Source organism: Canis aureus, chromosome 1 (assembly GCF_053574225.1).
Source record: "Canis aureus isolate CA01 chromosome 1, VMU_Caureus_v.1.0, whole genome shotgun sequence".
NCBI classification, from domain to species: domain Eukaryota; kingdom Metazoa; phylum Chordata; class Mammalia; order Carnivora; family Canidae; genus Canis; species Canis aureus.
The window spans coordinates 18075607-18102249 of record NC_135611.1 but is presented as its reverse complement, the minus strand read 5'-3'; the positions used below and the strand labels follow the sequence as shown (position 1 = coordinate 18102249).

General features: G+C 44.0%; 1 protein-coding gene across 12 annotated transcripts in view; it reads left to right on the top strand.

Moving 5' to 3' along the window:
* Positions 1 to 26643, top strand: part of NEDD4L (NEDD4 like E3 ubiquitin protein ligase) — a 338650-nt gene that overhangs the window by 273336 nt on the left and 38671 nt on the right. For 5 of the 12 annotated variants that reach the window (XM_077891724.1, XM_077891816.1, XM_077891744.1 and 2 more), the window contains 10 exons: positions 142 to 274; positions 1596 to 1772; positions 4218 to 4292; positions 5927 to 5986; positions 11035 to 11166; positions 11632 to 11751; positions 12832 to 13029; positions 18494 to 18571; positions 20046 to 20100; positions 25699 to 25757. In XM_077891724.1, the coding sequence (XP_077747850.1) occupies positions 142 to 274; positions 1596 to 1772; positions 4218 to 4292; positions 5927 to 5986; positions 11035 to 11166; positions 11632 to 11751; positions 12832 to 13029; positions 18494 to 18571; positions 20046 to 20100; positions 25699 to 25757 (1087 nt within the window). The remainder of the gene's footprint in view (positions 1 to 141; positions 275 to 1595; positions 1773 to 4217; positions 4293 to 5926; positions 5987 to 11034; positions 11167 to 11631; positions 11752 to 12831; positions 13030 to 18493; positions 18572 to 20045; positions 20101 to 25698; positions 25758 to 26643) is intronic. The other 7 variants (XM_077891752.1, XM_077891735.1, XM_077891773.1 and 4 more) reach the window with 7 other exon arrangements.

The following is a 26643-nucleotide window of genomic DNA, read 5'->3' as shown; positions in this document are numbered from 1 at the left end:
CCCGCTGTCTGTCCGGGTTGGACGTGACAACACTGATGTTTTAGTGGCCGTGAGGCCCCTGGAGCGCATCGGATTGTTGTCAGGGCATCGGTGACCAACGCCGGCCCTCCTGTCTCCCTTCCCCTCGCCCCCTGCTCCCAGGGATGTGTCCTCCGAGTCCGACAGCAACATCAGGCAGATCAACCAGGAGGCCGCGCACCGGCGCTTCCGCTCACGCAGGCACATCAGCGAGGACCTGGAGCCCGAGCCTGGCGAGGGTGGAGACGGCCCAGAGGTAAGCGGTCCCCACACACCCCTCGGCAGCCCCCCTCTGACTCCAAGGCCTGGTCCTACAGCTGATTGGTGACCATCAGGGTGTTAATTGATTCAGGATGTGCTTATGAAAGTCATGTTTGATGAATACCTGTATCTGCTCATTACCAAAGGGAAATGACCTTATTTGTAGTGCTGAAAATCTTCAGATGTTTTCACTTTCTAATTTACTTTTCCCCCCAGAGCCTACCTGTACTGTAGGTAGGCAACGTGGTTGTCGTATGTCAGCAATTGAATGAGCCCTGTAACTTGTGTGGGTACCACGTACTTTTATTGAGTGGTTTTTATATCAAAAAAAGAGATTTGTTAGCAAGAAAATTGAAATTTGGATGAATTTAGAGTGGTTTAGTATTTTTCCCCTTAAATGTTTACGGTAAATTACTGTGGGGATATTATGAATTGAACGACAAATTAGCAATTACCATAACTTGCGTGCAGCCTTAACTCTGTCTGCTTACTAGAAATCCATCCTTTTTAGGCCACGTGTTCTGAAGAAGATCATTCATAAGATGTTCCAGTGTTCAAAATTGGAAAAGCAAAATTAATGATAATAAATTCACTGAAAGTTACTTAATAGCACTGTTTAATTGCAGTTTATAGCATCTCCGCTGTTTTCATGGACTCCTCAGCAGTTAGAGTAAAAGAAACTCATGAAAATCGGGAGTGAATCCCTGAGAACATTTTAACCCATATGTGGGGTAGCTAGCGCTAGAAGTGGGTCACTGCTCAGAGAGGTGGTATGATAGAGTGGTTAAGAGGACGCCTGGGGGGCTCAGTCAGTGAAGCATCTGCCTTCGGCTCATGGTCCTGGGATCCAGCCCTACATCACGCTCCCTGCTCAGTGGGGAGCCTGCTTCTCCCTCTCCCTCTGTAGCTCCCCGCCGCTCGTGCACGTGTGCGTGCTCTCGTGCGCGCGCGCTCTCTCTCTCTGTCTCTCTCTCTCTCTCAAATAAAGAAATAATAGAAATAAATAAATAAAATGGTTAAGAGTATACAGCCCTTAGAACCAGGTTTCCTTAGATCTGTTCCTGGCCCTGCCACTTCCTAGCTCTCTTCTCTCTGGCAGGTTACTCTCTGTGCCTCAGTTTCCTCATCTGTGAATTAGGATACAGTTCTTCTGTGAATTAGGGTACACATCTTCCTCATGGTTGTGGAGAAGATTATGTGCCTAAGTGCTCAGTAAATGTTAATTCTAGTTATTATAATGGTTATTGTTGTTGGCAAGGTGACGAGAGGATCGCTCGTTCCTGCCATTTACCCCAAAGTCTCATTCCTTGTGATAGCCTTGGGAGACCATCTCCGAAGAAGTGAACATCACGGGAGACCCCCTCAGTCTGGCGCTGCCCCCACCACCATCCTCTCCAGTATCTCGGACCAGCCCTCAGGAGCTGTCTGAGGAACTGAGCAGAAGGCTTCAGATCACTCCAGACTCAAATGGGGAGCAATTTGGTTCTTTGATGGTAAGTAATAGTCGTTTGAATGAGAAGTTGAGCAAATACTTAATCACTTCTTATTGCTTTAAGAGAATCTTACATGCAAATAAAGACCAAGGTTCTCCAGCTCCCAGAGAACTCTGACAGGTTCCCTAAGTTCCTCCTTTTCTAGGAGGACAATACCAAAATTAGTCCAAGCAGGTGAGGATCTTTCTTGATTTGTAAAACACTCAAGCTAATAAGAGTCCACGACTTCTATTATTATCAGCTTTAACCCTGAATTTCTTTTCCTAGTCAAACACTCATAAATCATACCTTCATCACAAAGGTGATATTTCATGCTGAGACCTAAGAGACATTGGGCCTCTTAATTTGTACTCTCTGCACACTTTACCATCCTCATTTCACAGCTGAAGGCATGATGTGGAAGGGACCCATCCAAGACAAAGTTAGAATGGGAGATGGAATACCTCCCCTTAGGCCCAGAGTACAAGTCCTCAAGAAAGATTAGGAAGTTGTGGCACAGACCTCAGGGTAGCAATTGAACTTGGGTTCTCAACCATCAGGGAACCTCTTTCTAGAAACTTTGGATGGGGCCACCCCCCCATTGAGAAGCAGCAAAACCAGTATGAAGACCTCCATGTTTGACAACACAAAATGTGCAGAAAAATCCATAGAAAAACACCCGCTTGTATGTAAAGTTGAGAACAACTGAATGTTTCTCGAAAAGTTGAACTTTAAAAATGTGTTATAGTAAATAACAGTCATTCCACTGAAAACGGCATCCTAGCAAAATAGTCATTATTAGAACCAAATCAAATATAAGTGGATGGGAGGACCACATCAAATGTAAAAGCAAGTAAATGTTCACAAAATTGTTAGTGTTTTTATTTAAAGACTCCATTGGCCCATATTGTGTGAGCTGCAGTGAGTACTCAATTAATTTGAGTTTATATTATAATTCTGTAAGGGTTTTTCAGAAAGAGAAATATCACGGAGATGAAAATTTAATTCTAAAAGGGCAGGGGAAAAAATACATGTGGGATATTTGAATTGATGAAACTGTTGCTATGGAAACAACAGAAGCAATGAAACCATATATTTAAAGCCTATAAAAGGTAGTAAGTAATGCAGGAGCCATAGCAATTTTCCACCTCTAATCTACCAAGTAAAAAAAATCATAATTTTCTTTAGCATCAAGTTAGCATCTCCAGTTATTTGTGTGAAGACTTGCCTGCATTTAATTATTCCAGGTGTATGAAATACCCTTAAGATCCAAGTTGGAGGGTCAGTATTATTTTAAGATTGTGTTGAGTTTGACTCAGCTGTTAGGTAAGAATGTCTTGGAAAAAATGATACGGGACTCTTCTGCAGTTTTGCTTGTCAGGGTCACTCTGTATTCAAGGGACAGTAGCTTGAACTTTTACTTAAAGAAGGAACCCTTCATCCTAACCAGTGTGGAAGGACACAGTTAGGCCCCCATCACTGTTAGAGAGTCTTTCTTTGACCTTACCCCATCTTACTGGTCATCCCAAAATACTAAAAATGAGTAAGTGCTATGTACATACTTCTCCCGTGAATGAACCTGTTGCTGATTAGACACTTGGCCTTTGTGTGTGTGACCTCCTGCTGTTCTCTGATCGGATCTGTGAGGCGGTTTTTCTAACAATAGATATTAATACAAACAAATCAGAGGAACATACACATCACACACTCGATGTTTTAGATTAGTGTCACTATTTTAATCTTTTATTCCTGTTCAGCACAACATCAGCTCCATTGAGAAGCTAAAACATAAATACCCTTCAGAAGTAGCACAAGTCTATATGTGAGTTCTCTGGACTTAGACTCCAACTGACCTTTTGTCAATAGTAATACTCAATGTCTAATAACCATATTAGTATTTTTTCCTCTATTTACCCCCGCCGGTGCATCCCACAGCAAAATACAAGACTGCTAGCTTCCTAGTTCCTTTTTTTTTTTTTTTTTTTTTTAAAGATTCTATTTATTTCTTCATGAGAAACCCAGACAGGTAGAGACATAGGCAGAGGGAGAAGCAAGCTTCCCATGGGGAGCACAACCCAGAACTGGATCCCAGGACCCAGGGATCATGCCCTGAGCCAAAGGCAGATGCTCAACCACTGAGCCACCCAGGAACCCCTGGTTCCATTTTTAAAGCAATACTTGAGCGTTCCATGGGCCTCTTCAGTCCCCTTTGTTTTTTTGGCCTTGTTTTGCTGTTACTTCTTACTAAGGACCCATCAGAATCTCAATCTGCCTGAAACTCTTGAAAAATACAAGATGACTCGACTACTTGAAGGATAACTCTCCTGGTTCAGAAAAGCTGGTGTCTCGTGTACTTACCTTTTGATACCAAAGTGCACCCAGTAGGCTTGAGTGACGTATTAAGCCAGTGAACCTTGCTTCTATGCCTAGGTTTTCACAATGTTCCATGTCCTTTCCTCCCTTCAGCAAAGAGAGCCCTCCTCAAGGCTGCGGTCCTGCAGTGTCACCGACGGGGTCGCCGAGCAGGCTCATCTACCACCGGTAACCCACGCCCCCTGCCAGCCTTCGGTTGGCTCTTGTGGCTTCTATTTGAAATCATCTGGGCTGCCAAAGAAGAGTTTTTCCTGTGCAAATCCATTCTCTGTCTAAATGGGACCTTAGGATTTCCTAGCAAATTGCTCACGGACAGTGGATTTCCAATACAAAGAGTTACCACCATAGTGTCTCTGACATGCTGTAAACTTCATTGCTTTGCTTTTCCACTCAAATTAATACCAAATTCTGATGTGCTCACCTGACCTAAGCTACTTAACTAAAAGCATGCTTTTAAGAATTCTTTTACTTTTTTAAAACTTCATTTAGCCACTAATGCTGTGCTCCAGTGAGCTGCATCTTAAGAACATGTTGACCCCCTCTAAACAGGAATAACTCTTCTGGGTTTGCAGGGAGTGGGTTTTTCCCCATCACTAATGACCTCAACTCTTAACTCACAAGTGCCTGTACCTTCTCTGTAAAGGCAGCTCTACTGACGAAAGAATTGACTATAATTTGTTCCCACCCTCCCATAACGTTCATAACCAGCAGCAAATATGGAAGAGTAAGGAGTGTTTGACAATCTAGGGCAAAAATAAGACTGAATATTCGCATTGGAAGGCAGACCAGGACTGCCTTGGGAGAGGTTTGGTGTACGCAGTAAACATTTTTTGTGAATTTACTTCCTTTGGAGGAGAAAATATTTTGTGGTTTTTAGCATGTTCAATTTGTTGTTGACCTTGGCCAATTTTTTTTATTAGTACAAATCCTTGATCATTTTGAGGGTACTAATACTTCATCATGTATGAAATTAAAGGGAAAAAAAGATTATACTTAGAGTTTTGCAATCATGGTATCTTCCTTATGGTGTACATTTTTACTTCAAAGCATATTGTTGCCTGCATTTTAGTCTTTTATGGTAACAGAACGAATTCATGAGTATGCTGGTAAACTGAGAAATCAACATGGTAGATTGAGTTGTGGCGCGCACAGAATGGGCTGGTTGTTCAGGAGCTTTTGACAAGAGCATCCTTTCTGGGATAGCTTTAGTACAGGCCTCCCCAAAAACCAGAGTGATCAGCTGTGATAGCCTGAGGAGGGGATCCTCCCCAACCTGATGATTCTGTGATTTGTTTTCTTGACGAATTAATGGCACTTTCCCTCCTTTTCAAAATCGGTGTCAATTTTATCTGCCAAAGAGCTCACTTTCCTGAAAATTGATTTTCCTCCCTCTTTCCTTGTACCCTATAAAGCTGCAAACTCACTGATCACCAGTGGCCTCTTAAGTTATGAGTTTGGCAGATTTAAGAATCTGCTTAATTATTTAACAGTAGGAGCAAAACCATAGTGGTTTCCAATTTTTTTTCAAATAAGACTTCTCACATGACTGAGATTGCAGTTCATGTGTTTTCTCGAATCACGGCTACAACCTGAGCCCTCTCTGGGTCGGAGGGCAATTGTGTCCCTCTTTTTCTTCTGGTCATCAGTGAGTGGTTGCTCAGCTTTATCTGGACAGGGTGGATTTCAGGGATTCTGATTCATGGCCCCTGCCTTACTGGCTGTTGCAGCAGCTATTCCTGATTCAATAAGCAATGGGTGATGTCCTTAAGTGCATTTCACTGATGTCCATTGTCATTCAACAGCCGAGTGTCCCAACTAGGAGAGCGCGGTCATCCACCGTCACGGGTGGTGAGGAGCCAACGGTAATGATAACCCTAATCAGACATTAATAGCAAAACTGGGTTGGTTTTAACATTTTGCAAAATAGTGAATGTAACCTTTTTACTTTTTTGGTTAAGATCAGCTTCCTTATGCTGTAGAGCTGTACACGTTGCTTAGTGTAAAGCTCTCACTTTCACATCATTCAAAGGGAGTGGGTACAATAACAGGTTTTCGTCCTATATAGTTTTATTAAGAATACTGTCAAACTTCAATAAAGAGCATTTAATTTGACCATTTAAAATCTACTTCTGGGGCACCTGGGTGGCTCAATCAGTTAAGCATCCGACTCTTCATCTCAGCTCACGTCTTGATCTCAGGGTTAGGAGCTTAAGCCCTGCGTTGGGCTCCACACTGGGCATGGAGCCTACTTTAAAAAAATATTTCTGCCACACTTGGTTCAGCAGCACATATACTAGAATATATTTCTACCTTTAATGTTTATACTGCTGTTAAGCTTTTATTATTTGTTAGAATGCTTGGATAAAATAATTTGGAGGAGAAGAGGGAAGCCACACAGAAACTACACTCAGTTGTGCACATGGATTCCCAGCGGTGCACACGGCCCAAATCTCTTGTCTGTTTCCTGTACCAGATTTTACATGCTGGGTTAGATTTTCTGTATCATGAGCATGAACCAGTGACCCTGCTCTGCCACAAGGGTCTCTATCCACAGGAATGAACAAGTGTTCATATAATTTGGGGAGAGAAAGGAGGGAATATAATTAAGTTTAAACGGTCTGGGAAAAAAAAATAAGTTTTTCTGAGCCAAGTATCTGTTATTCTTACTCATTGTTTTAAATAATTTTTAGTATTCATGGTTTTGGGTAACTTGAATAGGACTATGTACTCTAATTGCCTGGTTTTTGCTTGACCCCTAAAGACATGTTAGCTTTTGAGTTTATGCATCGAGCTGCTGTCGCTCTTTGAAGAATTTTCCTTATTGTGTCACCATTGTTAGGTTTGTTATAACTGCTTATTACTTGAGAATACCTTTAAATACACATGCAATTGCTGATTTTTATGCAGGATGTGGACTTAAAGGAATAATTTAGTCATATTGTTAGAATTTAATGCTCAGCATTGTGCACAGGAAAATCAAATTGGCAGTGTGCCAAAATGAGCCCATTGTAAGGTATTGAACGATAGTGATTTATGTGAAAATCCTGTGTTGGGGTGGCCAGGCCTCAGCCTCCAGTAGAATTAAAGAAATTCTAAATGAATTGGCATATTTCCTACTGTGTGCTAGTAAATTCTACCAGAAGTAGAGCTGCAAGGTAGACAAGATCATTTCATTAAATAATTTTAATAGAATTCAGGGCTAATGAGCATTCTCTACCATCCATTTTTGCATTTTATTGGAACCCGGGAATCTTGTCCACATTGGAGCGTTGTGATAGCTGAGGGATATTAAGTGACAGGGTAAACTGAATTATGAGAGCACTGGGCTCCATGGTGAGAGGTATTTGGCAGGACAGCGTGACCCATCCAAATGAGGTCCTGTGGCCCTACCACTGCTGTGTTCTGCCTGCCTGTGCCCTCCCCCTCGCCCAACGATGAATTAAAAACATGAGTTTGGTTTTGTTGGTTCTTAAAGACCAGATAGTAGTCATTCCTAAACGCTTTTACCTATTCTCATGCTTCCCATGTACCTGGGGATCTTTCTGCTGCAGTAAGCCAATTTATCCAATGGCTACATCAGAAACCAGACAATTTTGAAAGTATGTTTTCCAGTTCCATCTCTTATCATATTTTCCCCCTCTTTTATACCCTCTCCTGCCCCTGCCCCTGCCCCACCCCTGCGTGTCAGCCCCATACTGATGTGTACCGTCTCTTGTCCTGGGGCCACCCTGGAACGTAGCCTCTCACTCCAACGCCTGTGCTTCCACAAACATGCATGGTGTGGACACACCAAAACTGGGATCTCATATACACATCACCTAGCAACCTAGTGTTTTTCACTTGTGGTCCTTCCCCTGGGACCTGTTAATAATTACGTAATACTCGGTGATGGGAATGCACCTCAATTTCTATAATTATCCCCCATCAATGAACATTCAGCTCCACCCCCACCCCCTGGGCACTACACACCATGTTGCGTTAACCATCCTGGTGTACATCTCTTTCCATGGTAGTGCTTTTATTCTTGTAGCATTAATGAACAACCCCTGATTGTCATCTGTGGAACCATGACCCTTTGGTTTAGGAATACATACTGGTTGTATACACACAAATAATACTTTGTATTTGAAAAGTGGTGTCACTTTCCAGCTGGCTAAGCAGAAGCTGTCTCTGAGATAAAAGGAGAGAGAGAGTACAATCCTTCTGGACTTTGCTGTTATATACCTAAAAATACAGAATTAATGGTATAGTAGGGTTTGAACGAATCTTGGAGAATCTGTAATGGTACCAAACTGATTGTCATCTTTAAAAGCATATTGAAACTTTTACAGTTTGCACATAATTGATTTATCCATCTTAATGAAATAAATGGAACCACTAGGAAGCTGTAGTTAACTGGCTATTTGGCAGTGCAGAGCACGATAGTATATTTAGATGAAAAGCTGGGAAATTGTTAAATTGAGCTGCCTAGCAGTTTGTCTCTTGATTAATTAACTTACCTCTTGAGGTCGTATGGAATGCACACGTGAATACACACACACATAGCAGGAGAAATCTGATTTCGGCTCTAGGGCTGGATCTCTTGCACAATCTACCGGGAGAAGCTGAGTCCTGCCTCTTCCCCTGCTGTGTGTGGAGAACAGTGTTAGAGTCACAAATGCAGTTGTTGGCACAAGTTGTTATCCATGGTCACTTAGAAATCTATAAAGAAATATTTTAATAACACCATATCCCGTAAATGGAACTAGATTGTAGGTTGCCAATTCAATTCTCAATAGAAGGCATAATGAGCGTATTAATCAAAATCCATATTCTCCTCTATACTCTTGGTTCCCAGAAACTGATTAGTCCTATTAACTGGAGCTGTGAGAGGAACCTGGTACTGGAGGGTCTGCAGCTTTTGAATCTGATTCTGAGATGAACCATGCACATCAAGTTCTTTTAGTTTACGATGTCTCCCCATCAACATCCTTTCCAGGGATTTTGTCACTTTAACCTTATCCTGATGGTTTCCAGAACAGAGCTCTCCGAGCACATATCTGATTTCCACTCCCAAAACCTAACTCAACCGGGAGGAGGAAAACCAACAGATTCCATGTAGCGAGCATTCCACTGAGCCCAAGCAGTTTTAGTTATCAGATAAGCAATAGTAGGTCAAGGATTGATAGCTCATGCTTTGCCAAAAATGCAAACTGACCGCTTAGGTTACAGTGTGGGTTCTGACTTAGTTCAGCAGAGTCCAGTTTTTGTAGTGCCTGGATGAAAAGTAGCCTAGAAAGAGCTCTTTGGGATTAGTGCTTCAGCCAGGGAAGGAGGCGGTAAGAGCTTGAGGCTATGGACGAGTTCATCTGTCTTCACTCACGGAAGGATCAGGCCTGCATGTCCAGGTCCGTTCCGCTCCTGTAGTGGCCTCACACCTAGATCCAGAACCCATAGGGTCTCTCAGTCTTGGAATTCCCATTTCAGGGCCTTCGGGACTTAATCTGGAAAACCATCAAGAAAATAGTTACTGTCGTTTTAGCAGAAAGTCCTCTTACAAATAGTCTTGCAGGGCATGGTGAATGTGTTAGAAATAACCGTTGAGGCAGCTGCTCCGTGGCTCAGTTTCTCTCTGGAACGTGCTATCTAGCTTATGGGGTAGAGTATTGAGCCTCATTAACTGAAGTCCCCAAATTACATGGCAGGATGGTTAAGCGTGCTTTTTCTAGTTCTCGATCCTGCAGGAGACCAGGGGGCGCTCTGTGGCCTCCTTGCCCCAGCACAGTCTTGGTGGTGACTGTCAAAGACAGGGCGCACACAGAGGAGTTGGGCTCAGAGATTGACATCCTCGCCCTGACATCCACCTGGTCAACCACCTGGAGGCTCACAAGATCCTAATTAGGGAAGCCTGTTGCCCCAAAAGAAGTGGCTTCCTTTTGTCACCTCGTGTAAGAGATTATTCCTGAGGTGTGGCCTCTCGCTGCTTTTACATTCTCCCAGGAGCCTTGGTGGCCATAGTTGGCTTGTAATTCTGAGTCCCCGCCCTGAGGGTAGGGGTAGCGCCCTTTTCTCAGTTACAGATCTTATATGCAGCGTCCACATGCCCAGCACTTCTCGGGACAGCACGGACCTCAGACGTCCGTCTCCTTGTCTTCTGAGTCACTGAAACACGCTTGCTGGTCCAGTGTTTCTCCACCCAGACCGCATTTCTCAGACTGCCCCCTACAAGCAAAAGTGTCCCAGGAATCCTTCTGCAATCTAATTTGGACTTTGCAGATCCAGTCGCCCTATACTGAACATGTCTCAAACCCACGAACTGCGTGTTCTTCTGGAATTCTGACCTCACGTTGCCCAGTGGCTTCCCGACTGGGGCCGCTGAGCTGTCCTGGTCGGTCCTCATGACCGTGTGCCCTGGCGCGAATACAGCCGTCCTAGAGAGGAGACTGTATTTTTTTTTTCCTCCCTGAAAGCTGTAGTGGAAGGGCTCTAAGCTGAGGAAGACTGGGAGTTAGGAGAGCATCTCTGTGGCAACTCTATTGAGGAAAAAACTATTCAAAGCATCCCTCTCTTGGTGACATTGGACAGTTTAAAATACCTTGAAACTCTCTGTGGCTTGACAGCAAAATCTAGTAACTGAAACAGATTGTACGTTTCTCTTAGGATCATGTTAGCCACGACCCTTTATGTTTAAGACTTCAGGGTTTTACCACTGACTTAGAAGATCTTGGACCTTGTGGCTGTGTGGGGGTCATCTCACAGTAGATTGGAAGCCGTTGGAAATCAATTGCCTTTTTTCCAGACGCTAATGTTTTTGGTACAAGTAAAATTAAGTTACCTGGTCTAGTAACTCTCTGCGTGTACATTACTTTTATTAAACTGATCAAAAAGAAAATGCAGGATATTAAATAATAATGATTTCTTACACAAACAGCCATCAGTGGCCTATGCACACACCACGCCGGGCCTACCTTCAGGCTGGGAAGAAAGAAAAGATGCTAAGGGACGCACATACTATGTCAATCATAACAATCGAACCACAACTTGGACTCGACCTATCATGCAGGTACGCAGATCGTCCTACAACCTAAAATCACAGGCTGTAGAAGCCCAAACGTATGTGAGCTCGGTGCTCCCGAGGTGAATGTATTGTTCTGAAAGAACCCGTGTTTAAGATCATGTTTCTCACAGAGAAGATGGGAACTCTAAGCCTAGTATTTGCCGGAGGAAGAATTCGGTCCTCAAGCCAGTCCACCCCTAGACACGGTTTAGGGAGCCCGTCCCAGGGTGGAGCTTCTCTCCCTTGATTTCTGAGGCTGGCGTTTACGCTGGGCTAGTGATTCATTTCTATTTCCTTTGACTGTACTTCTCGATCGTTGCCCCCATTATTATGTTTAATCATTTTCCTCCACGCTTGAAATAGGCCAGCCCTCTTATTATTGCTGGCTTACGTTGTTTGGGTCCACGCTCCTCATCACTCGCACAGGAGTCCTCCTCCTGCCAAGCTAACTTGTTTTTGCCTCCGAAATAGCTCGCCGAAGACGGTGCGTCCGGATCCGCCACAAACAGTAACAACCACCTAATCGAGCCTCAGATCCGCCGGCCCCGTAGCCTCAGCTCGCCGACCGTAACCTTATCTGCCCCACTGGAGGTGAGAAGGCCTCATCGGCTCACCGGCTCACCCCCTCCCGGGACTTCTCATCTCCTTGCTCATCTTACTTGGGTTTGAGTGGTTGCAGCCCCCTGTCCCCCCCTCCCCTCTCTCTCTGATGGGTCGTGGTGTTGTCGTGCAGCCTTCCTTCATGCTTCTCTGTGCCGCCCGGCTCGCACCCGTGGACTGCCCCCCTCTGATCCCCATTCTCATTCGGCTGCCCCCGCGGCTCCTTGTGCCCGAAGGGGGCGCCCCTCTGCCGGACACTCTCCATCTCTCCTTGTGTTTCGCTCTTGACTTGCATACGAACTCTTGCCGATACCAATGCTTACGTTGCGTTTCCAAACATAGCTGTCGCTTTGATCATTTTTCTTTTCCTTTCGACGGTAGGGCCTGTCACCGTGCGGGCATATGTGTTTCTGATGCACACGCACATCTCGAAGCCATTGCGGGGCATCTGCGGGTGCCTTCTGTTTGTGTGGTGTTGTTGCCATCCCTTCGCATCACAAACGTCAGAGTTAGAGAAGCCAGAGAGCAAGTGTGTGAAGTTCTGAGCTTGACGGTGTCTCAGACCTAGCTGCGGGCCCGTTCCCTGGGTCTGCGATGCTGCTGGCTGGGAGCCGATGGGGTCTGTTCCAAACCGGGATGGGAGTGCCGGGGGGTAGCAACCTGCTGGTCCGGACGGCTGTCTCTGTTGGTACGGGTTTTGCTTTCTGTGCTCTAAAAATTGCCAACCCCTTCTTCATTAGACTGTGAGCTCATTAAGAGCAGGGGCATGTGTTTCTCCACCCTCTGTAAAATTTCCATCCGTAACGTTCAATACAGAACAATACTTGGGGTGTGCACTGAATAGCTGTCCACGGACCTTGGGTATAAGTACTTAATATTGTCATGTGTTTAACCAACCAGAAAACTTTAAAGTTAGATGGGTTGAAAAGTAGATGAATGACAGAAACGGGTTTTAGAGCTTCTCCCTTGTACCTCTTCAGAGAGCAGTGTCCCTGTGTACCCAGGTACATTTTGACCCTCCCCCCGGAATAGCAGCTGGTAAGAGTTCTAATGCTCGTTATTATTCCTTAGGGTGCCAAGGATTCGCCCATACGTCGGGCTGTGAAAGATACCCTTTCCAATCCACAGTCCCCACAGCCATCACCTTACAACTCCCCCAAACCACAACACAAAGTCACACAGAGCTTCCTGCCGCCCGGCTGGGAAATGAGGATAGCGCCCAACGGCCGGCCCTTCTTCATTGACCATAACACAAAGACTACAACGTGGGTAAGGCTGTGCTTTTATTTGGTTCCATTTTCATCATGAGGTCTGGCATTGCTTCCTGGATTTCCTAGTTCTCGGAGAGGAATTTCACTGAGCCGAAGCATGGCCCCAGGGGACCTCCTCGGCCTACATCTGGACTCTGCACATCTGGGCCGGTGGGGGGAGGGTGGCTTCTGGGCGCAGGCTCGTGGCTACCTCTGGGCTTGGTGCCAGGCTGGGTTCCTTTTCTTCGTAGGACCCCTGGAAAGTTGTAGTCCTGACAGTTTACCATATTGGGAAGAAAGGTGTAGTGGCTCCCCAGGGCCAGGAATTCGATGTCCCTGCTTCATTTTCCATGATGCTGTAACTTTGTTAGGGGGTCCTAATATTTTTTTAATCATTTCTCCTCATCAGTTTCTTTTTGCATTTCTATTGACATTATCATCTTTGATTTGTCCTTGTCATCTTCACTGTTCACGTCAGATTCGTGTTTTACACTCCTGTGCTCTGTCTCATTCCTTTAATTATGGGTGGAGAGATGTACTGAGGACTTTGGTTGTACATTTAATAGCTTTTTTGTGTGTGAACATTTTGTCAAAACTGATTTTTCTGATCGTGTTGCTCCTCCATGTGGCGCTGAATCCTATAGGAGAAAGGATCTGTGTTGTATTAGTGAGCACGATGAGAGTAGTCAGAGGTGCATACGCATCTCTCTCCATGTCTGGGTCAGTTCTTCATTCCTCCAGCTAAATTAGTGGTGTCTGTCTTAGCAGAGCGTGCAGTTCTCTTTTAGAAGCCAGTGGTATGTTTCTGCTGTGTGATCTCTAGACTTATGACCAAACCAAACTCGGTATTCTTGTTTCTATTTCTGATGCTATGGGAGGTTTGCTCTTCCTGTCGCTTGTATCCCTGTCTGATTCTCTGGGTACAGAGCTTAACTCTGCCCTTCTGTCATCTGTGCTGCTTGCTCAGAACTGACGGTGTGTGAAAGCTGGTTGAGTCCGGGCAATTGTCCCTGGCCCAGCCATTTGGTCTTGGGCTAGCAGTGAACACATGCTTTGGACTCCCATTTCTAGTGAAGATACCAAGCGTGCACAGTTGACAGAACGGTAGTATTGTGTAAGAAAGAGGCCTGGACCAACATGGCCTGGACTTGTGTGTTCCTTTAGTCCCTAACGGGCTCACCCTCTGAAATCCAGTGGATGGTGCTACAACATGTCTCCACGATGACATTCTCTGTATTTGGGGCAAGGCCATGCCTTTTATCGCAGGGCATCTAGCATCCTTGGCTCCTGCCACTGAAGGCTGACGGCCACCATTCCTCCCCAGCCCCTCACCACCATAGGGATAACCAAAAATGCCCCCCATGGCCTCACTTATTATTGAGAACCACTCTAAGAGTTCTTCCTCTTCTGAAGTAAGGGGGAATTTATCATTGAGATCCGGCAACACTCATTTAGTAAACTCATAACTACTCCTAAGGCATATACTAACGCATCGCTTTGTTGGATGCGCCTTTTCACCTGAAGATCATATTTACAGGATGGTGGGCAGGGTTAGGCAGAAAGTTAGACAGCCCTTTGGAAAATACAGTAATAAAGATTGGATTTTAGCTCCTTCCCTGCCCCAGCCCCCCGGGGACTCAAAGCCTGCGGCGGTCCTGCTGGTGTTGTACTGTTGGCTCTCTAGCCCTCTGCCCGAAATGGGAGCTCCAGAAATAGGGTGAATGTCGGAGGAGATGGATTAGCGTATGGAGCCACTGTGGCTTGCCAGCATAAGCTGCGATTGGAGTCATTTGAACTAGCTTAGCAGTCAGGGCTCCTAACCTTTTCACCATCCTTCACGCCACAAGTGCAGTGTAATTACAGCTGGGCAGGTTTTATTTTAAACAGCACCAGCTTTATTTATTGCCTGCATCGTTGCTGAATGAAACCCAGTTTGAATTTCCAGTTGCCCCTTTCCACCGGGATCCTCGCTGTTGACTCATGGACTCATTTAACATTTGAGTGTGTCAAACCAATATTTTGTTGCTACTGCTGCTGCTGTGGAAAATCCTTAGGGTAACAACTGGAAATTCCACCAGTGACTACCCTTCCTCACTCATCTCAGATGTGCTGGCACAGCTGCGTCACGCCTTCTAGACAAAGGCCTGTGCAGAGGAAGGCGGACTCCAAACCTGCCTGTTTATTTTGATATAAGATGGAGGGAAGCGTAAAGGCAGTTTTCAGCTTGGAATCTGTTTGGAGTTGGTTTGGGGTTTGCTCTGTGTTATGTGTGTTTAAGAGAACAGCATAGCTAGCTATTCTTAGAATGTGAGCTTTATCATGGAAACAGGAAGAGAAAACTGGTAGGACAGGTTGAGAGTCCTGAAAATACTAGCCTTGCCTCCATCAGCCTGTGTGCCTTTGCTTCCTACGTTAGCCAGCAGCATGAAAAGATACAGGCCGGCATTTCCCTTGGATCCATTGAGAGGGGGAAATTCGCTTTGAAGTCTATTTATAAAACCCAGCCTTTCACACACACCAGTAACGCAGGCAGCGTGCCAGCAGTCTTTCTGGGACAAAATCGGGCCACATCCAGCGAGCATCCCTCTGTTCCACCTGGGTCAGCATTGCTAAGCAGGGAGTGCTGGAGGCCTCCAGAGCACCCAAGCGCAGGGGACAAGAGGACTTGAGGTTGCCCATTCTTTCTGCTGAGGAAGCAACTGGAAGCATATATGTAAGAGTGCATTTATGTCTTCTACAGGACAAGGCATTGGCTTGTTTCTGTAGCAAGAAAGCCAACAACAGCCCTTAATTAAATGATAGGTTTGTTTTCTACCTGGGTCCAAACTAATAAAACTCACTGTAGCCCTCGTGGTTGTTGACCTCTTCCAGGAAGGGAAAAAGCTCAGCTGTTGTTTGAACCCGCCAGCCTCCTCATATTTTATATATTTCTAAAACTCTGCTAGGAATCCTTTTTCTCCCCTCCCCCAAGATGTGGATCTTTGCCTTCTGTTTAAAAATTCTTCTGACAGTAACAAGGGAGCAGTTGTGAAACGGTGGAAGAATGCGTTCATGGTACTTGAGGACAGGGAGAGATTCCCAAGTGGGTTTTGCATATTTTATTCATTTATATCCATTTTTATTTCTATCATTTGTAACGTCATTAGTATTCCTGCCTCTATTGTCATCCCTAAAGTTGTCACGAGTCTTGTGGGGCTTTGGCTGCCTTTACCTGCTCCCCCAGGTGGTGGGGGGGGGAGGGTATCTGCCACCTTTTGTTGTTCCGGGGACTCACCATGGGGGTGGGCTCAGTTAGTGCTTTCTAGGTTGAGCCCTTAGAACTTGGTGGAAGGCAGATGTTGCTATTGTTATAATAAAATAATAGGTCCCCAAGAGCCTCCAACCCTCACATCCTACAAATTTGGGGTTTTCTGTGCAAGGCCATCTTAGCAGACCTGTAAGATTAGGTTTTATACTTCATGCCCCTCGTCCCCACCCCCTGGCACTTTTCTGTAACTTCCAGCTGCTGCTTTGTTTGTGTGTGCTTTGCATCACCAGCTTTTTCCCCATAGTTTCACAGTAGCCTGTGTGTATGACTCCAAGGCACGGCTGGTCTCGCATGCAGCGTCTGGAAGCCAGCATGGTCGGGGGGGGGGGGGGGGCTGGGGAGAGAAGGGTGCCCTGTGGTTGTGGCATCACCGGGTCCAGCTCAGAGCCAGCACTGAGTGGGGAGCTTAGTGCTCCATGTCTTATCCTCTGTCCAAAGTCAGCCTAACACAAATATTTACCAAATCTACATCTCCTGGGACCTAAAAATCCAAAACCTTAGTGTATCTGTTGACTACACCATATGGGTTCCAGAATACAACAGAAAACCAGACCAATTTTATGCCTTGAATTACCCTTTAAAAAGGACAGCAGCAAGGTTCAGAGTCAATAGCCATCACGATAGCCAAACTGCTAACACGATTTATTTCTCCAGCTAATAGTTGGCTATAGTTAATAGAAAGCAAAGGTTGGTTTTATTTTTTGATTTTGGGGCAGGTTTTTTTTGGGCATGGGGCGGGGAGTAGACTTTGCCAGTTCCAAAAATCTGTCACTTTGTTATAATCCAGTGATACTAAGAGTTTATACTGTTGACTTAGGAAATTTTTCTAACAGCTTTCTTGAAGTATAACTCGCATGTCCTACAACTCACCTGTTTAAAATATACAAGTGAGTGGTTTTTAGACCATTAAATAAACATGTGCAACCACTGCCATAATCAGTTTAAGAACATTTTCATACCCATTAGCTGGCACAAAGTGAATTGTATTATTTTCCAAGGTTTATACCAATTACTTCATTTTCTTGTTGCCTTGGGAAAATGCTGAGGCAGGAAAACCTTTTAGTGATTTGACAGGAACAGAGGCTTTCATGTAATTGAAATAAAAGGATTTTGTTAGAGTTTTGTTTTTTTTTTTTTTAATCTTTGGCTTATTCGGTTGACAGTATGCTATTCTGAGTTGTATCATTTGTTTCATAATCTTTTGAGTTTCTAACGCAAATTCTCAAAGTTACATTGCATTTTTGTTGGGTCTGTATAATTGAGAGCCACTCCCAGACTCTGGGCGAGAGCCTTTGGGCACGTCCTCATGGTCTCAGCAGCTCAGTGTCCTCATGTTAAAGAAGCAGAGATCATGTGCACAGCCTCCTAACAGGGTAGTTGCAAGATGACACATCCCTCTGTTTTCTTTGTCAATTATAAAGCATGACCCAAGATATCAAAGCACATACTACTCTTTTGTTGGTTCTTTGTAGTATCCCATGAGCCACATCCCTTAAGAAAAATCTTTGACAAACTTTTAAGTATTAAGACGTAAATGAGAATCTCATTTTGCAGAACTTGACCAGGAATCTCAGTAAAGTCTTCTAGTTAGGGATATGAGACATTACGTGATGGGGCCACCTAACTCCAGCCAGGATGGGACTTGACCATCAGATCAATTTCAGACTCTCTGCTGTAGATCAAGGAGTGGAAGGGCGCAACAGGAAACTCAGCACCTGTGGAAAGGCTCACTGCCCTCACCCACAGCTCAGTGCCCAAGAGAGATTTATAAACCATTGCCCCCCACCCCCAACACACTCTGCAGAGGAGATCCTCATCTGCCCTGGCACCTTCCATTCTTGGTAGGTTTCCATAGTAACGTCCCTGCTGGGACACTCTTCCTTCACCTGCTAGAGGTCTTGGGAAAATGCTTCACCTTTTATTGAAATAGTCTCATTGTCCTGCTTTCACCAAGGATGAGGAGAAGAGTATATAAAATCTTTCTTGAGTGTCGATCAGCCAGCCTTCCTGTACAAAGAGAGGTCCTCTCCTCCCCCGCACAGGCAGGAGTTGCGTGTGCAGCTCCAGGCACACACAACCTATTGCCTTGGAACACACTACTCCAGAAGGGCAGGAGCCAGTAACTGCACGCAGAGAATCACTCTTAACGTCTTCTGCCTTTCACGTTTTCTTGCAGGAAGATCCACGCCTGAAATTTCCAGTACATATGCGGTCAAAGGCATCCTTAAACCCCAATGACCTTGGCCCTCTTCCTGTGAGTACTCTGCAGACACATGGACAAGTCTGAAAATGTTTACCCATTCATATGACCCGCTGTTGATGGAGAGACCCTGTGGGCCTTCTCTTTCTCCAGGCTTTTTTGGGTCCCATTGGTCTGTAATCTTTTAATAGAATTAGGCGCATGGCTGGATTCTAGTAACACATATTAGAATTCATGTCCACTACTTGTAAAAGAGAGTTTTGAATTGTTAGCAGTGAGTAGAAAGTAGACCTTGTAACTAGGATGTAAGAGGCATTCTCTACATGCGACAGTTTAGGCAGCACACATTTATTATGTAACTTAGCAACCACTAGGTTCCATCCATATTGCTAATTTAGTCATTGGAACAGAAATATTAAAAACAGCAGGAGAAAAATGCCTAAGTAATCATAGACAGTTTCTGTAAGTCATTAGCCTACAGATATTTTAAGTTTTTCTTCCCTGTTGAGGGCTGTTTATATAATTTAATTTTTTATCACTTATTCTCTTTGAGGGCCCAAATGGGAGTTGAGCTATTTACTCCATATTAGATTTTGAATGAAACTTTCACCATATGTCCTTCTCAGCCTTCCCACCCACCCCCATCCCCCAAATCAAAAAGCCTTACAAGGACAGGAAGGTGAGGAGACTGGAGACTTCTAGAATGGAGGGGTGGTGGGCATTCTTCCAACGGGATTTTCCAAACTCAAGAACTTCACTGTTGCCTGGCATGTGGTATGTGATGGCACAGCTTGAATCTAGGAAGGTTAGGGTTCAATCTTTATTCATCAGGTTTTGCACAAGAATGCCTCAATCCCTAGAACTTTTTGGTTCTTGGGTTTAGATAGAGCCCAGAGAATGCCAGAGACCAAGATTAGACGTCAAAAGACAGCATGCTGTCCTGATCTGTTGGGATTCCTGACTTTCAGATAGCAAGTAAGCACCGTTCAGATAATGAGGGCGTACCAGCCTGACCTTGGGGAAAAAAATACCCAAATCCAATTGTTTCCTGAGTACGAATAGTGAGAGCCCACACCAGAGAATCTGTGTGTTGTTAGGTCATTCAGCCACCTGGTGATAGGACTAGAGCATCTGTCTCTGACATTTTTAAATTAACCTTCCTCTCCCTTCAGTACTCAGTAAATATTTATTTAATTAAATGAGCTATTCAATCCTAAACTCAACTGTTCCGTGGAATGCTGGAGTTGCCCTTTGAAGCTTTTGAAATAGCAAGCCCTGCTTCCTGTTCATCACACAGTGAGTGAAGGCTGCTAAGGCTGGTGAACATGTGATAGGGTGTTGCTAGATGTTGTCAAGAGTTAACTGGAAATGTTTGTGGTTTATTCTTAATGTAACAATATACCCTAGAAGAGAAGAGTCAAAAAGCATTCTTAGAGTGTTTAAATTTAGTGTTGATTTTTGGGACTCTTAGCTAATGTATGTATTCATTCATTCTCTCTCTCTCTCCCTCTCTCTCTCTCTATACCAGCCTGGTTGGGAAGAAAGAATTCACTTGGATGGCCGAACGTTTTATATTGACCATAGTAAGTAGGCTCTTTTATAGACACATCGGCATTTCAGGAAAAAGGATGGGGGGACGAGGAGTCATTCAAATATTATAGTGAAAGGTTTGTCATTTTACTCTTCATCTAGGCAGCCAGGTGTTATGTGGAGAGAATGATGCCAGAGAATCAGTGCCCTCATACGGTACTATGATTTCATCCCAAGTTTGCTTGAAAGTAGCCCAGCAAGCTTTCACCCGATTTGATCTTGTGACCTATTAACTTCTTGGTTTTTTTTTTTTTTAATTAAAAAAAATTTTTGGGTCCATAACCCCTTGATTTCTGCGCTTTTAATAAATACACTCTAGTAATAGAAAATAAGGCTAGAAGTTATAATTGAGTCAAACAAATCTCTGTGTGAGCAGTGCTTGAAGCAGCATGTAAGTGTCTTAAACACTGCCCTCAAAGGTCTTATGGCAAGAAGCTCATTCTGACTTATTTTCTATTCATAGCATGTTTTTTTGCACCCAACACACTAATATATATGGAGTTCGTATCTTGAAATTATAGTATAGTTGCTCCAGCACCTCTGAATAAATGTGTGGTTTCTCATTTCAACTAAAAGTTAAACTAATAAAGATTTTGCTTTTAGCCAGTGGGGTTTTTTTTTAAGGCAACATGTTGTTCTCCATGGGAACATATTTGTATATCCCTTAGAACTTCTGAAAAAAATGTTTTTTAAAAGAAGTTTTCAATTATATGTAAGTGTAATTGGTAGTATTTTGATCTTTGTTTTCATTTGGTTCCTAAAGAGCAAGTCTGCACCAGGTTTCTCCAGCCTCACATTCTCTTAACTAATCAAAAGTATACCGAGGAGCCGGTTGCTGGGTAGTCCAACCACAGGGATCCTCATGGAAAGGGCTTGCCACTGTCTCATAGGTCTTGTGCCTCTTCTAGGGAAACCCCTAGAAGATACTGAGTGTATTATACACCTTTGCTTTCAGGCAAGAAAGCTTGAGAGGTTATTATAAATTAAGAAGACCAGTTCAGAATTAAACCAAAAGTGGAAGTCCTAGGTGTATTGGGGAATGGGCTACCCTTTGGTTAAAATTAGGTATTTCTATGTACGTAGGCTTAGTTTTATCCATGACCAGAAAAGTATTCAGGGTTTGCCTGCTTTCCAGAATTTTACAATTGCTACCATAAATGCTTTAAAATGTGCATACTCTTTTTTTCTCTGAAATGCCATTTATTTGTCATTCTACTCATAGCATAATTCATTAAAATAAGGGAGGCAAGCATACCTCTCTTTCCCACTAAAAACAAAACAAAACAAAATATTTCTTTTAGTTTTCATGCATTGCAATTTCAGTTTTCAAAGGTAGGTATGAATAAATAATGATCTTTTTCTTAAAACAAGGACTCAACCAGTAACACAACCTTGGTCTGCTACACACAGAATTTTTGACACAACATTGTGGCCGTGTTTTGACTGGTGATCTGGTGTTCGGGTCAACCTGAAAAGAATTTTATGACTGTTCTTTAATGCAGGAGCCCCCAAACAAGAAACACTATGTTGCAAAAGTCCATCCTAGTGCACATTAGAAATAATAAAGGTCATAGATGGGGTTTCTAGTGATGTGCATAGACCTAGTATAACCTAGAGTAGATGTTTGATAAGTGGTGCCGTGAAGTTAATTCATGGAAGGTCAGCAGTGAAGGCTGAGGAGGTTGACATCCTTGGTCAGAAAATGGAGAGAACTTGCCTTGGAGAAGCAGCAGCCATGGCTGCAGCCCCAGGTTGGCCCGTTTCTATGTGTTGGGAGGCAGGAGAGGTTAGTTTGGCTAAATGCCTGGGTAGTTCCTTGTTCCTGATCAGTCCATCAGTCCCTCCAGGTGTTGAGTTCACTGGCTTCCCATCCTCTTGCCAGGACAGACAGCTTGCAGGAGGCTCCTCTTGGCTTCCGGGACAGTAAAGACCACACACAGGGCCTGCTTGATCTGAGCTAGGAAAGGTGGTATTTGTGGTCATTTCCATGGAGATTGAAGTTTGCCTTTGCTCTACCCTACTGAAAGGTTCTCTCAACCAGATAATAGTGGAAATTAGGTGAGCAAAAACTATATGTTAAGAAAAACATGTGTTTAATTACAATCTCGTTTGCTGTTGATGCAACATTTCTGCCATTTCTCCCCAGTCTGTCAAAGTTTGCTCCATTGAAAGTTATAAAGGGGCTATGTATCAATGAAACAGTTAAATTCCTATGCTGCTTCACCAAATCCCAGTCTGTGACGAGTACAGAATACCTGTCTTTTTAAGAGGTTTTATCAGGCCAACAGATACACTCCAAAATGCCTTCCACCACCTGGCAGGTGACGTTGAGGGACAAGCCTCTCCTGAGCAGTTTCCCCACATCTGATTACTTACAAGATTCAGCATCTCGGTTTGCTGGCCTACTGCGCACAGGATGGGAACCAGGTCATTCCCGTGTGGTGGCATTTTCCTGTGCCAGCAGTTCTCAAAAGAGTCAGAGCCGTCTTGTCTTCCGTCATCCCCAGGACACGTGACTGCACATGGATGACAAATAACAGCAGTGCACTTGTCTTTTAAATAATGATGCTATTTATTTTTGCTTCATCAACTTTTGAGAAGTCAGACTTTTTTTTAAGATTTTATTTATTTATTCATGAGAGACACACAGAGAGGCAGAGACACAGGCAGAGGGAGAAGCAGGCTCCACGCAGGGAGCCCAATGCGGGACTCGATCCCGGGTCTCCAGGATCACCCTCCTGAGCTGAAGGCGATGCTAAGCCGCTGAGCCACCCAGGGATCCTGAAGTCAGACATTTTTAAGATTAAAAATAACCATCTGAAAGCCGTAATTTCAGAAGAGAACAAGTATTGAACACATAGCCCCCGTCTCGAGACTGGAGAACAAAGGTTAAGGGAAGATCTTGCACTGAGTTTCCACCTCGTTTTGGAATCACATGGTTCTTCTTAAAGACCAGGTATGCCCAGCAGCTGAGTCAGTGGCCACAGGTGTCTTGGAGACAAAGCTAGAAGAGAAAATAAGATTCCAAAAAAAATTTTAAAAAGAAAATAAGATTCCACTGAGGCTATAAAATCCTGTTTTAGTCTTTCTTGCCATCAGGCTTACCAAACCTGTTAATAGTAGCTACATTAACTGGCTCATTCTTCTCCTTCATTCTTGTCCCTTTATTTCAAATACAATGAAGACCAAAAGCAAGTTTAGATTTAGAAGTTCTGGGGAAAAAATGAGGAAATGGCCACTCCCCATTTATATCCTATACTGACAATACTTAGGTATAAAATCGATCTGTATTGTAACCACATAGAAATTTGTGTGGTTCTGAAATGTTAAGACTGTTTTAAAAGGGAAGCTGTTTTCGCCATCAGCTTCGTACAGTCATTTTAAAAAATAACCTATTTTTATGTTTGTTATGTTATGTTATGTTCTGGGAAACGTGTTCAGCAGTGGAGAGGGAGCTGCAGAGATAAAGGAACACCCAGTCTCTGTCCTCAAGGGACTTATATTCTAGTAGCAAGCCTCAAGGGTATTTTCATTTGGGTAGAGGAATGAACCAGCTTTAAAGAAGCAGAAAAAGTGAATACCGCACCTTCTCGCTACGTGGCCAGATACCAGGGTTGGTGGCTGGCTGCAAGAGGACCATAGGAACAGCTTGCTTTTTGGATGGATTCCAAATGATGAGTCAGATTTATCTAGTAAAGCAAGAGGGGTACAACCCCAGGAAGGAAAAAACATGCAAGTGTATGAAAGTGTGTGGACTGTGCCATAGAGAACTGAGGTAGGGTGCAGGTGGCCAGCATGCAGAAGAGGCTAGCATGATACCATAGGTCAAGTTAAAGGGCATCTGCCAGTGGTGGGATTTTGGGTCCCTTCTGCAGGCAGGAGGGGGGGAGTCCTGAGGATTTTTCGGGGTGGGGGGTGTCATAGTGGTCAAATTTGTTCCTTAGAAAGATCCTTCTGGCAGAACTACAAAAGAAGTCTTGAATAGGAATGAGTGTGCCCAAGGCCAGGGAAGCATAGGAAATAGTCCATGGAAGAGAAGTACACTCCAGAAGGCAGCCTTCTCAAGTGGGATATGGGGGGCAGCTTGGTGAGCACCAGTCGAGAATGGCTGGGGAGGATAGGGAGGTGGCCAGTGTTGGGTGTGAGCAGGGAGTGCGCTGTGATAGTGGTGTTGGGGGTATAGGATCACAGGGACGAGTTCTGGTCCTGGAAGAGCATGGGTTTGGTTTTGGTAGGGTTTGATTTGAGGGCGCTATGGGACACACCACCCGTCAAGGGTAGAACTTGGAAGTTGGGGTTTGGACAGACTCCTTGGGAGACGCCATGTGCACATAGTCATTAACTTCTGCTCTGACAGTTCCCAGGTGATAAGATTGTGGATCAGGGAGCTATTACTTAGCTATATTTGATTTATTTGGTTTTCCTTTGTTCTCCATCACAATGGCAACTTTTCCTTTCCAAATTCCTATTCATGAGGTAGGGAGCCTTTTGCTTCCATCAAAATTCTGTAAAACCATCGAAACATTTTACATAAACTTTCTGCCAACATGACTCAAAAATCAGGTGCTTTAGTAGTTTCATTTTAGAACTTGATCTTCGCTTTCATTAAAATAATTATTATACCAGGTTTGGAAAAATTCCTCGTAGGGTCACTAAAGCTAAATTTATTTGTCATTCTTACCAGTCTACTTACAGATTATACAGGAAATAAGCAAAATCAGTATTCTTAAATAATCCCCCACCTTTTTTTTTAAGCAACTTAGATATTCCCTAATACTCCAGAGAGTATTGCCCTCTCCATACCTTTCCCACAAGTCCATCCCTGCCTCCCCCACACACACAGTCACACACAAGCACAGTCATGAAACCCAAGTGCAGGGCAGCTACCGCACAGTATCACCTACACCACTGAAGCAGGAGTAGAGGCAGCAACCAACAGTCTTGGTGACGTTGACTCTTTGAGAAGAATGGACGCTGCTTCTCGCCACCTTGACCAAAAGGGAAACCTGTCTCTCTGCTATTTGTCCGCCATATCCAGTGCTCACTGCTTTGATATTTGCGTGCATCTGAGTGACATGTGTAATGGATTATTCATTTGTTCAACATTCGGATTCTTAATGGAAAGCAGTTTTCCATCACCATGTGCAAAGAAAAAAGTACTTGAGAAAAATCGTGTGTGTGTGTGTGTGTGTGTGTGTGTGTGTGTTTTAACTTTTTAGGGGCTGAGACTTGTTATGCCTTTTTTCAATTAAAGGAAAATCAAGATCAAGTTATAAATCCTTGAAAGAACAGGGGTTTATAATTGAAATTTTGGCAGATTTTTCTTGCCAAAAACAGTGTGAATAGATGGTTTGGCTTTAGTCGTGCATTTTTGATGGAGTGTTTTTAACTAAACAGTATTGGGGGTGTGTGGAGGGCTGCCATATAGAATAGGGTTCTCTTCTAACCCTGAAATACTAAGTCATTTATTTAGGGGGTTGGTATGGGAGACAGAACAGCTTTTGAAAAATCCAAAAATCTTTTTAAAACATTCTTGACGTAGAATAGATTTGAATTAACATGCTGATTTTTTTTTTAACATTAATTTTCAGATAGCAAAATTACTCAGTGGGAAGATCCAAGACTGCAGAATCCAGCTATTACTGGTCCGGTCAGTATTCTCAAGTTTTAACTCTTCAGTCTAATATTTGGGTTGCATCTAAACATGTATTTCTTGTATATTATTGCTCACCTGGTGCCAGGGGCATGGTGTGGTTGGCTAGATTAGCATCGCTCCCATCTCCTCCTCACTGAAATTCCCGGGTGGGATACAACTGCATTTGCCTTTTTGAAGGGCTTTCACTTATAAAGGAACAGAAAGTGCTTTGCCAATAGTAACAAAACTATACATTTTTTCCTCCTGTGTAAAAAGGTGGATGAAAAGTATAACAATCAGAATGTCCTCTCCCCCCCCTCCTTTTTTTTTTTTTTTTTTTTTTTTGCCAAGCCAAGCCAAGCCCTCTATGTGTAGAGTTTGTCATTTCTTTCAGCCAAGGGTGGTAAATGCATGCTAACAATCTGAATCTCTTCCAGCGTGGAACGTTTGGAAAAGCTTGGGTGAGGTTGTAGCCAACCTCTGAAGCTGGCAGGGTTAAGAACCTCTGTCTCTGCTGACCCACTACCTTACAGTCCCCGCCTATATGCCCAGGGCGAAAGGAAGCTAGGTAGAGAGCCCTCTTAAAATACTGCCACATGTGGTGTTCAGCCCACCCCCACCCCATCACTCAGCAGTAACGGCTCCTTGGTACCCAGCACCGCCTGGGTCACAGTCATCCACAGGGAATGTACCAGCATCTTTGGTCAGTGTTGATAGGAGCCCGGGGAGCTAATTTGGAATTACAGGAAACCTGTGGCGTCACAAAACATTGCAGACTTGGGGATCTGTTAAAAACTGGAGGAGCCAAAGGAAATAAAAGCATATTGACTGCTGGGCTAAGAGGCCAATAGGTTTGGGTTTTTTTTAATACTGCTTTTGTGGCTTTAATCTGGTTCAGTTC